Raw genomic sequence first — 13,197 nt, 5'->3', positions numbered from 1 at the left:
TTGAGTTATAACTTTCCATTTGTAGAACTCAACTTAGTTTCAGAGATAGTGATTACATTGGTTTCAAATGGTGCGTGAGGTATAAACGTGTGTGAGAGTAAAAAAGCAACTGATTTTTAAGTAGTGGCTTCTTTTCTTGTATCAAGAAAAGGTCCTTAATACCCAGGATAAAGAGGAATGTGCATTTTGTTTGAACGTTTTAAGTGTTTACTTGGTTTTGCCATAAACAGCAGATGATCTCCAGTTTTAGCTGCATGTCACTCACTATGGCTATAGATCAGTATTCTGTATTGTATCAAGATTTGGGAAAGCAATGTACCAAAGCCACATGGCTGAGACTGAATATTTTTCCATATAGCCAACATTGTGTCATAACACCCAGCTATATACAAATACCATTTCTTCCATTGTTGCCAGCCTTTCCAGCTTAGCGGGAATTGATGAAAAATAAAATGAACTTTAGAAGTCAGTCTTCCTAGATTAATAGTTTAATGATCAAAGTACTTTAAAGTGCATTCCAAAATTAGAAAAGCACTAAGAAAAACAGAAAGAAACTTTATGCTGGGAAAAATATTAAATATAACTTCATAGATTATCTATAAAAACTTTGATAGCTTCATTACAATTCCATTATGAAACTCCTCCTTTTTTAGTATGATTAACTCTTTTTTGTTCTTACATTCTTGACTGTTTTAGAAACTGAATCATAAACACAGAAACCAAAATATTGAGTCATCTGTGTCTTGCTTATGCTTGATTCTTCCCAACTCATGTTTTCTTATTCTAAAGCTCTAATTGTCCTAGTTTTTAAACTGTCTTCTTTTAGAAAAATATAGAAAAAATAGGTATATATAAATAAAAGAAATATTTTACCTTTTAAGATAAGGGAAGCAAGGAAAAAGAGTAGCATCCAATCTTCTCACCTTATTGTTTGTTTCCCAGTTAGTTCAAGTTAGATAATATGTAGTAATGAGAAATATGTGGAGATGCAGATGTAAAGCCTTGACCATAAAGATCTTACCCCATCTGTGATCTTTGAGGGAGTGTTAAAGAATTTGAGTGATTTTATGTTTTTAAGATTTTAACCCTAGTTCATTTTAACTTATACCTTTTATTTTGTATTTAAATACTTAGAGTAATTTTAGAAAGTAATTATTTGCATTAGAAAACTAGCTTTACTTTTTACTTGGCAAAAAAGTCCAGAATAATAAATATCAGGTAGCAGGTATAATTTACAGGCAATTTGTTTTTAAAAAATGTTGCGCGAACCAAATCCTGTCTCAAACAATTAATCTTAAATTTGTGTAACATCAACGATGTAAATATTTAAGATATACAGTTTTTCTTTTTTTGTCTAAAAGGTACTATGATGAACTCTTTAATTAACTTTCTTATTAAAATGCCATATATTTCATTCATCAGTGGAAAGTAACACTGTTATAGACCTCATTTTATATGATAATTGAATATTTGCAATCGCACTACGTAAGAACATTTAAATGTGTATGTTGTATATCTCCAGGAAGCAAATATTGAGCACTTACTTAGTACATGAAAACTTCCGTGCTACTTCTATGCTAATTCTTTGAAGGATATACAGGATGCAAACACATTATTTCCTGAAAGAACTAATACTTTCCAACTCAAGAGATCTGACAAGCTATATTGTCCTTTAAATCAAGAGATGTTCAGAATTTTGAGGTTAAAATATTTGTTGATTGATATTAATAACTTACCATGAGAAAGTTACAATTTAGAAAAGACTAAAATTAGTATTGCCAAGTGTTCCTTTTTCATTTTTTAAATATTTCTACAAGTGACTATTGTTTTATTAATATATTTTATTAATTCAATATGTATTACTTTTTATTTTAAGATAATTATAGAGTCACATGCAGTTATATGAAATAATACCAAGAGATAGTATACCCTATGCCCAATTTCCCTTCTGTCTTATCAAACTGTACTGTATCATAACCAGGATATTGACATTCCACCACTCTTGTTCAGATTTCTTCAGTTTTACTTGTAGTTAATTGGTTTTGTGTGTGTATGTTTAAGTCTATGCAGTTTTATCCACAAAGTAGGTTTGTGTATACCTCATTATAGTCGAAATACAGAATAGTTAGTTTCATCACCATGAGGATGCGTCATGTTGCCCTTTTATGATAATACGCATTTAACTCCCTTTTCCATCCTAACCCCTGGCATCTTTAACCTCTCTCCACACCTTTAACCCTGGAGAACACTAATCTGTTTTCCATTTATATAATTTTTTCATTTCAAGGATGCTATATATACATAAATGCAATTATATAGTATGCAAACTTTTGGGATTGGCTTTTCTCAGTATAATTCTCTAGAGATTTATTCAGGTTTTTATGTCTATCAATAGTTTGGTCCTTTTGATTACTGAATAATATTTTCTGGTATGGATATACTAGAGATTGACCATTGACCAGTTTAAGGAAATTTGGGCTGCTACTGGTTTTAGGATATGACAAATAAAGCTGCCATGAACATTCACGTACAAGTTTGTGTGAAAAAAAATTGTCACGTACAATTTTTGTCACGTACAAAAATTGACACAAACCATTGTCAGGTTTGTGTCATGTACAGGTGTGAAAAAAAATTTCCATTTCTCTGGGATAAATATCCAAGAGTGAAATTGCTGGGTGGTATGGTAATTGCATGTTTACTTTTACGAGAAACTGCCAAACTGTTTTTCACATTGGCTGTACTATTTTACATTTCCCCCAGCAATGTATGAACGATCCAGTTTCTCTGCATCCTTGCCATCATTTAATGTTGTCGCCATTTTTATTTTAGATGTGTAGTGATATCTCATTGTGGTTTTAATCTGTATTTCCCTAATGGTTCATAGCAATTCTTTTCATGGGCTCATTTGCCACTTCTTCCATGTAATCTCTGTTTATGCTTTTGGACCATTTTCTAACTGGATTTTTTGTTGTTGCTGTTTGTTTTAAAAGTTGACTTTTGGCCGGGCGTGGTGGCTCACGCCTGTAATCCTAGCACTCTGGGAGACCGAGGTGGGCGGATCGTTTGAGCTCAGGAGTTCGAGACCAGCCTGAGCAAGAGCGAGACCCCATCTCTACTAAAAATAGAAAGAAATTATATGGACAGCTAAAAATATATATAGAAAAAATTAGCCGGGCATGGTGGCTCATGCCTGTAGTCCCAGCTACTCGGGAGGCTGAGACAGGAGGATCGCTTGAGCTCAGGAGTTTGAGGTTGCTGTGAGCTAGGCTGACGCCACGGCACTCACTCTAGCGTGGGCAACAGAGTGAGACTCTGTCTCAAAAAAAAAAAATAAAATAAAATAAAAGTTGACTTTTGAGGGTTCTTTGTTGGATCACAAATAATTGTAAATTTGTTTGCAAATATTTTTTCCCAATCTATAGCTTATATTTTCACTCCCTAACATATATACTTAAATTAACATGTACCTCTATGGTCAACATGACTATTCCCATACAATTTGTATTTTCCTTTCCTCAGTGACTTTTCCTTTCTTTATCATCTAACATAAATACACAATTCTGCCTATTATTTTCATACATGGCATAATTATATTTAATAAGACTCTTCATCTGATCTTAGGATTCTTGGTTTAATGGCTTTGAAGGATGGGAGGTTGCAATCAAACAAATGGTTTGTTAGACACTAAGGATATCTGTTCAGAAAAAGATGGAAGAATTTAATTTTATTACTGTACGCCAAAGTCCAAACAACCAGTTGGAAAATGGAAAATGGAATTTTGTAAATGTATATTGTTTGAAACCATAAAGTTAATATTTTATTGAAAACATTTAAAAATAATATTCATTTGATTTTTTTATCAGATTTGTAAAATCACCAAATTAGTATGCTCACTATGGTGTACTACTAAGAGCGATTACATTTTACTTTACTTCAACTTAATTCCTTTTCGTAGAATTTCAGAAATGTCAAATTCTTCTGTTGTGTCAATAACTGCTCTCCAAATGAGTGTTGTATTGTAAATGTTGCCTTTTATTCTTTTTTACTTTCGTTGAAAACAACCCACAGTGGTTTCTGTGAATGAGGGAATGTTTTTTTTTCATTTTAGCTTTTCTTTTTGTGTTGTAAACTTTTTTTTTGGCTTTTGTTTTATGTTTGTATGGACAACTAGATTTTGCTTTTTTTTTTTTAATTGTAATTTTAATTTTCAGCAAGCATGGGAATATATTCTTGCATACACCGTGGGAAAGAGAACTCCCTAAATGTGGCTTAATCAACATTGTAAATCATTTTCTCTCTTTCCCATTGACTCGGATATGTGCATTGTTGGAAACGCGTGCTCTAGTGGCATATTTTTGTAGTTGAATTAGCTGCCTGCCTGTAATCAGGACTATATCAACTGTTGTCATTCTAAATGTTTCCTTTCTTTTTTTCAAACACATTTGCCTGATTGACCTTTTTTTTCTCTGTCTTTCTATGGGGCTGCTCCAGGAGCCATGGCTAATCATCTTATAAGCAATGCTCTGCTTCGTCCGCATGGTACTAACAATCCCTATAATACATTGCTTGGGGAACCGGCGGTCTGTAACAACCCTTCTATCAGCATGTACAACGCACAAGGTGTGCTGGAGTTTATCTTAATTTTTTCAAGTGAGAGTCCCATTTTATGTAGCTTTTATGGGCACATTCTATTTCCTTTCTCCTGCCTTTCTTTGTTTTGGAAGCAGACACACAGACTCTTTTCGCATCCCACCCCTCTTGGTGCTTTTATTTTCCATTTTCCTTAGGTTTCCCTTAGTTAGACCTGGATTGCTTCTGATGAACAAATATTTGATTCATCAATATGTGTTTGTTTCTCTGTAATGTTATAAAATGTATTTGTGGTTTGTCAGTGTTTTGCTTGTTGTTGACTTAATTCTATATTAAATAACTATGTATTTATTTCGAGAAATGAGAGCTTTGCCTGAGGTAAGTAAGATAAAGGAAGACTTGCTTCAGTAGTCGTAATGTTATATAAGATCGAGAACATGAACCTTACTTTGTTAAACCATGAAGTACACCCTGAGCACAAAACATTAGTAGTGATGAAAGTGTTTAGATCAACTCTAGGGAAAATTAGTTAACAATGCAGTAGAGGAAAGAGCAGTGATCTGAGCAATAGCAGCTCAGGTTCCACTTTAGCTCCGTCATTGCCTGTATGAGCTTGGCTCAGGCAGGTCACAAAGTTGCTTTTTCTACATGTTAAAAACGGGGCTTCCCAAAATGGTTCTTCTGTATATCCTCTAGCTTGAAAATGATACAGAAATTCATTTGTATGTCAAACAAATAGGCACAGATCTCTTTAAAACCCCTTAGAATACAAGCATTTGGACATGGTTTTACCTTTTCCAAGTATAAAACTTTGTTAGGGGCACAAAAGATTTAAAATATTTATATCGGATGTAAAGAGGGCACAGGAAAAATATTCAAATCAAAGTTTCATAAAAGAGAAATCCTAGTCAGTGATCTACTTACTTAAAATTATATTTGAAAGAAAATTCACTGTATCAAGGGGTCTTCCTTGGTTCCTTCAAGTTGAACCTGATTGATTAGCAGTATTTAAATTTTTCAGGAAATGTTGAATAAAATTTCTGTTATCCTTTGTGGGAATCTTTGGGTGTTTTGTTTTTTTTTTTTCCTTTCTCAGTCAGAGGTAAAAAATTAATGGTGTGCGAATGCATAGAATTTGGTGTGAATGTGCCATTCCAGAAAAGGGTATGTTTGTTTTCACATGGCCATTGGGTATCTAAACCCATCTCAGCTTCGTCAGGTGGAACTTTGCTGGATACAAAGGAGGATATAAGACTATTTTAAAAATACTTTAGTCAGTAATTCAAAAGTGACCTCATGAATACAGTCAAGATATTTGCAATACAATGAAATAAATAATTCAGCTTTCAATTTTATTAAATTTGTTAAGGGATACAAGCCTAAGAATAATAGACTTTTAGAATCAGAAGGCGGCACAGAGCTCATAAATTCTGTTTGCATCATTGCTGACATTTTGTCAGCCTGTATTTAATTAAGCATTTCCTCTTACGGGGCCCTTCCTACCTTAGGATCTTATATATTCTATTGTTGAAATGCTCCATTTGTATGTATTTTTTCCCCCAACTGAGCTAAATTTTTTCTCTGGCTATGATGCATAGGTTTGCCCTTAGAACAAAGAAGAGCAGAGCATTCTGCTGCTGTCTGTGGCGTTCCTTTGAATATTGGAAAGCAGCTAAGCTGTCTTCCTTTGGTCTTCTCTTTTTTCTGATGAAACAAAACTATTAATCAGAGATGGTTTCTGGGACCCGCATCATGGTTACTGTCTCTGAATTGTCTCTCATAGCTCAATGTCCCCATTTCAATGTAGCACTCCCTGAATTGTACATCAGACAATGCCCCAGCTGTGGTTTGGCCAAACAGTTTAGGAGACCTTATATAAAAGCTTGTTTTGTTTTTTCTTTATTTTCCTTAAGCCAAAGGACAGGTAATTGTGTCATTATAAACAATAAAAATTGTGGCATGTTGGTCAATTTTGAATGATGTTAAATGAAGATTTTCACCATATCTGCAAATTAAATACAGTCTACATTATTCACCTTACACAAAAGAGCTGTTGGTAATTATTTTAAAACAAGTAATACATTTGGATCATTTTGTTTAGCTTTTTGGTTATTCAGATATAATTTCTAACTTCTTATATAATGAAAAGTAACAACCACTAATCTGTATGTTTTTCCTAATTCACTATCTGTGTTGTCGTCATACTTTATTTTTACTGGTATCCTAAAGTAAGGGATTATTTCTAAGGATGGAATACTTCTATAAAAAGTATCAAACTGAAATTCTTACAATATCAAGTTTAAAATAATACCCTATAAAGTTTTATTTCTGTGGACTTCATTACTGGTTATTGCTATAGAGATTATCAATACATACACAAAGGATTCTTCTGAATGGATTTGTCTTCTATTCTAGTAAATTCAATTCTACTGACTTTTCTTAAAAACAAAAGTAAATAATTTTATTAATGTTTTTCAGAGTTAGAAGTGGAATTGTACACTATTTCATGTTTTAATATTTTTTAAGATGTTAAGAAACTATGGTAGTGCTTAAAATAACTCTTTTTTACCACTGACCAAAAATATATCTTGGTGATTGTCATATTGCTACTAATCTTATGCTTTCAGATGAATGCACTTATATTCTTACTGGCAAGGTGAAATCTAACATGAAATATAGGTGGCTCGGTATGTACTGGGGTGGTTTATGTTGAATTACCACATGGCTCTGTTCTGTGGATCCTCTAATTTCACCTGCACCAATGCTATCCAGGAATAGAAGCATTCCAATTTAACATATCCATTCTTGTTTGTAATGCCCTGATTTAAAATACGTAAAGATGTGTTGATAGTGTTACTGAAGCATAAGGAATTAGGAATAAATATGAATAATATACTTTTATTATATTGAATTCAGATTCTATCTGTGGAAATATTTAAAATTTCATGCATAGTATTTCTGGACCATTATCTTGTCAGGATTAGAAATTTAATTTTCATAAAGATAAATCTCATTACGTACCAAAAAAAAAACCTATAAACAATGTAATATAAAGAGGATGTCATGATTCCACTAATATAATTTACATTTTAAAGTAATTTAATTCACTTCTACAACTTTAAAAACATATATTCATAGGATAGGATATAGTGACAAATGCATTATAGTTGGTAAGAATAGAAGCCTATTTTACAAAGTATGTAAGTTAATATTCTATTACGACTTTCAAAGCCCAAAAGGCAGATGTGAAGTAAAGGCGACTGACTGCAGCAGACAGGTGGACGAGGTCTGAAGGACTCCCTTTCTGATACCTGTTCTGCCATGTTAGCAGGCTGGCATTAGATAAGGCCCAGCCTCTCTTGGCTGCAGTATATTCCTCTCTGGAAAGCAAGAATTAGACTTCAGTGATCTCTCATCTGCTTTCCAGTTCTAAAATTCTCTTATGTCACAGATGCACCCAGATGAGCCTACACACATTTACATCTGTTGATATACTGGCTTGGCTCTGTATTTCAAATTCTTATTCTAAAGCTATTTTGGAATTTTAAAAGAGATTTCCTCTGCATTTTGAAATGTTGTTGGTCTTTTTGCTAAAAGTAAATCAACCTTAAAAGTACAGAATGTGTCTCTTTAAATACTGCTTAAAACATAACAAGTTGGATGAAATGATCTGGCCCAATGAATTTGCTGGTTTTTATTTTGTGATATTTTAATCTTTTTGTAAGTGAAATTAGTGAGAGCAATTCTTTCAACCTGAGTAGAGTTTTTCTAAAAAAAAAAAAAAAAAAATTTTGCTAGGATTGTTTTTAAAGGATTAACCCTCAAAATGTTTGGTTGCATACAATTGTACAATACTCCAGAAAAAAACCTGATATTGTTGGCCATATTCCCTCCCCTCATATTTTCTTGATACAGAATAATAAATCTATTTAATCTTTTTTTCTCCATAGTTACACAACTTTTGAAAATGAGCTCCAGAAATGACAATATTGCTCAATTTTGATTTTCAAATAAGAAACATTTCTGTAGGTATAATGGGGAAAATAACCTTTGTGTAGGGAAAAACAAGATAGATACCTAAGGGAAAAAGAAAACATGATAATGAAAGCCTTTAACTCTGGTTTTCTCTCTGTATATAAGATAAATACTTTATTTAAAATTTTACTGAAAATCTTAACATTCCTTAGAAGCAGGTATGCTCTAACATATACACAAACATATATAAAGGTGGGAATACTCATAGTGTGCCCTTAAGTTTTTACTCTCCTTGGTTTGTGCGATAATCTTAACTTTTTAAAATAAGTGTGTATTTGTTTGAAATTTACAAACTGTAGAAATGCTTATTAAAGACTCATTATATTAGCATGTCTTAAGGGGAATTTCTTATTTTCTGACTAACATTTCAATATTTTTAATTATGATAAACCATGTAACACAAACTCATGAATTTTGGGGCAGTGGAAATTATTTCCTTTGACTCCTTTTTCTGCATATCATCAATTTGCTTTTTACTCATGTTTCTTCTACTGTCGCTGTAAGCTTACTTGTTGTTTTTTCTTTCCTTTTCTTCATGCTGTCGTTTAGAGCCCTACAGAGAGACAAGTATGGGAGTAAAGCTAAACATTGCATATCAAATGTAATTTTTTTTAGTTCACTTTTATTGCATCACATATAGATGATGTAGTTATTAAAAACAGTTCATCTCACAATTTTAAAACTAAACCTATGAAATCGACTTATATAACTATATGTTAATAGAGATTAGACGCTTTTGTTGTCTGATTCTTTTACTGTCGCATAATCAACATAGTTGTTAAGTCTCATGTAATGTTTGTGTGAGTTAAATTGTTTTTAAATTAAGCATTTATTTTTGCGAAGTAATTCATAAACTTTTTATTTTTCTGAGTACATTCCATCATAAAAATGTGTCACATGCAACATGCCCACTTTATTTTGCTATGGCTGCTTTCAGCCAGTACCTCATGCATTGACAACAGAAATAACATGTGTTTCAATGCATCAGCCACCAGCCATGACCACTAAGCATACCATGGCAGCCTCCGCAACAGCATCACCCATCACATACAGACCTTTAAAAAGCATTTACTTTTGTTTTTTTCTTAACATTGTGGATTTGTCTACAAGATATAAAATGAAAATAAACTGCTTCACCCTATGTCTGTGATGGCTGCTTATTGTGTTTTATGGATCATTATTTTTGAAAACTGTGTTACTTGATACCATCAAGTATGCATCAGAAGTCCATAGAAAAATTGACATATTTGAGACACTTTAAACCAGCAGTGAACAAGTTGACTTTTGATAAATGTAACTGCATCACAGATATAGAATGAATGCTATATTTTCACATTAGGAATGTATTGAGAAGTTGAACAGAATTCTATAATTAATTTTCTTTAAAGAAATACCCTTTCTTATTTACCAATATTAGTTATATGTGTTTTTTCCTTTTGTGGTTGTATTTGAAGTGATTTATGAAACTATTCTTGGATTTCTGTTCATTCAACGGAATGTAAAAACTTTGTAGAAATATGTGGTCAAATTTATTTCACTGCAGCTGTTTCTTACCAGAATAAAATGTTTATCCTCTTTTAAACCCAAAGTTTAATATGCACACAAAATCGTCACTCATTATCAAATGGTAACGTTAACACTGACATGATGTTTTTAGGAATTAGATCCCTGTGTCTTGACACATTCTTTTGTAGTATTACCTAATGACCCTAAACAATTACTGATGGTATAATATATAATAACAACCAAAGTGCTTATAGCAGAAAAAAATTTAGAAAATAAATCCAAATACTTTTGTTTGAAAGTTCCTATGTGTAAATTATTTTGATGTGCCATTTATTTGACTACGCATTATTTCATGACCTCATCATTCTGACAAATTTAACATAATCCTTTTGTGGTTTTTGTGCATAGAGATTATTTCTATCTTAAAAAACTATATATCAAACTACTAGAAACTGTTTCTTTCACTTTTGACCAGCATATTCAAAGTACCACACATGAATTATGTTAATATTACAGCTATTTCAATGTTAAGACAACATGTAATATTAAGGGTAATGAATTATTTAATTGACTTTGATGTGTATAAATTGAAAGCTATAAATGACAACACCAAAATTTTACATTATTTTGTCCAAGTTATAACCAAATATACTTCAAATAATGTCAACGTTTGTATAGAAATTGCAAATTGATAATTTATAGGTTTCTAAGAAATTCTTTGCTATTTTTCCATTTATAAAATGTCAATTGTCCAATTACATACATATATAGATACGCACAAAAGATTTAATAGTATTTTTTCTTTCCAAACATTTTATACGTCAGCAAAAATGCTAGCAATTTATACATATTTCATAGTCGATGAATGTTTTTGCTTTTGTGTTTGTGTGTGTTGTATGGCCTATTGGATATAAATGTCATAGTGTCTTGTAATCTTTTTCAGAGGGGCTTCTGAACAATGCCAGGGATACAAGTGTCATGGATACTCTACCACTGAATGGTAACCATGGCAATAGTTACAGCATTGCCAGCAGCGAATACCTGAGCAACTGTGTGCAAATAATAGACCGTGGCTATAACCATAACGAGACCGCCCTAGAGAAAAAGATTCTGAAGGAACTCACTTCCAACTATATCCCTTCTTACCTGAACAACCACGAGCGCTCCAGTGAACAGAACAGGAATCTGATGAACAAGCTGGTGAATAACCTCGGCAGTGGGAGTGAAGACGACACCATTGTCCTGGATGACGCCACCTCCTTTAACCATGAGGAGAGTTTGGGCCTGGAACTCATTCATGAGGAATCGGATGCTCCTTTGCTGCCCCCAAGAGTTTACTCCACAGAGAACCACCAGCCACACCATTATACCATTAGGCGGATCCCCCAAGACCACAGTGAGAGCTTTTTCCCTTTGCTAACCAACGAGCACACAGAAGATCTCCAGTCACCCCACAGGGACTCTCTCTATACCAGCATGCCGGCCCTGGCTGGTGTGGCCGCCACAGAGAGTGTTACCACCAGCACCCAGACCGAACCCCCGCCGGCCAAATGTGGTGATGCCGAAGATGTTTACTACAAAAGCATGCCAAACCTAGGCTCCAGAAACCACATCCATCAGCTGCACACTTACTACCAGCTAGGGCGTGGCAGCAGTGATGGATTTATAGTTCCTCCAAACAAAGACGGGACCCCTCCGGAGGGAAGTTCAAAAGGACCTGCTCATTTGGTCACTAGTCTATAGAAGATGACACAAAAATTGAAACCAACAAAACTGCTAACACCTTGTTGACTGTTCTGAGTTGATATAAGCAGTGGTAAAAATGTGTGTACTCCTAAATCTTTATGCTGTTCTCGAAAGACAAACACAAACTCTCAGACTTTTTTTTTTTTTTTTAAATGGAATTTTTAGGTCAGCCCAGGGGAGAAAGATAACTGCTGAAATTCCCCTGTGCCCCATCCTTTCCTGTCCTTTCCCCCTCAGATGGAGACTTCATTATGTTAATGAACGAGATATGAAGAAAATGGCACTCATTGTGGCCTTGTTGAATTATGTTGTGTTTGTTTTAACATCTCTGATGCTGTTACTATAATTACAAGGACCTGCTTTTTAAAAGGCCAAAACAACTGTTTGAATTTAGTAACAATGCTGCATCTAGATTGGAGTGCTGCACAAACATAAAAGCAAAGCAAAACTGTATCACATAGTGGTTTTTTGTCACTTACAACCTGAATTCACTACAGCTGGAATAGCTGTGGAAAACAAAACAACAAAATTAATAATGAAATGGAGGGGAATTCTAGAATTATATGCTCAATGCATATTTTATGATTTGCTGTATTAACTGATGATAAAACTAATGGCAGAAAAAAATTGGACAATTTCTATGTAATGTACAGATACTAGCATTGCACATATAGTCTGCTTTCTGTTCTTCCAGAATTTGAGTCCTGTTAATGTAGTGGGAAAAAAAGTTGTTTTCTTTTTCTTTCGTGCTGGTCTTGCAAGTTTGTCTACCAGTAAGAGAGCAAACTTACTTACCTTCCTTTCCTCTTTCTTTTCTTTTCTCTTTTCTCTTCTTCTCTCTCTCTCATTTCTTTTTTCTTTTTCTTTTTTTTTTTCCTTTAAAGTTTTGCCTGGCAAAAAATAAATAAACAAATAAGCAAAACTATCACTTTATAAGAATCATTTTCTAGTAATGCAAACAAATTATTTTTTACAAAAAATAAAATAAATAAAATTAGACTTCCTTCCCTCACTATATATCTTTATTTAGTCAGAATATTTCCAACAGCATTTTTACAAATTAGAGCAGGACACAACTTTTGTGTTTACAGGGCACACCTGTTGTACTGCAAAGCATATTTGGCAAGCAGTTCATCACCAAGACAATAGCTAAGATTCTAGAAGTCAGGAGGTGTCTATAGAACTAGTGGGGCTTCTGCATGTGAAAACCGGTTATTCCATAGGCATTAAAGTGCTGAATGCTCAGTCTCATCCCCAAGTGGGCACCCGCACTACCAATTTTTAGAGGAAATTCACTCCCTCATAGTAAGAATTGAAAGG

General features: G+C 33.4%; 1 protein-coding gene across 18 annotated transcripts in view; it reads left to right on the top strand.

Annotated features, from left to right (window-relative positions):
- ADGRL3 (adhesion G protein-coupled receptor L3) overlaps nt 1-11,874 on the top strand; it is a 442,010-nt gene extending 430,136 nt beyond the window's left edge. For 11 of the 18 annotated variants that reach the window (XM_069458531.1, XM_069458535.1, XM_069458534.1 and 8 more), the window contains one exon: nt 11,075-11,874. In XM_069458531.1, the coding sequence (XP_069314632.1) occupies nt 11,075-11,874 (800 nt within the window). Of the gene's footprint in view, nt 1-4,491; nt 4,621-9,174; nt 9,227-11,074 lie in introns of all 18 variants that reach the window. The other 7 variants (XM_069458537.1, XM_069458546.1, XM_069458545.1 and 4 more) reach the window with 5 other exon arrangements.
- The last annotated feature ends 1,323 nt before the right edge of the window (nt 11,875-13,197 follow it).

Source organism: Eulemur rufifrons, chromosome 24, assembly GCF_041146395.1.
Source record: "Eulemur rufifrons isolate Redbay chromosome 24, OSU_ERuf_1, whole genome shotgun sequence".
Lineage (NCBI taxonomy): Eukaryota > Metazoa > Chordata > Mammalia > Primates > Lemuridae > Eulemur > Eulemur rufifrons.
This window is presented reverse-complemented; position numbering and strand designations above follow the sequence as displayed.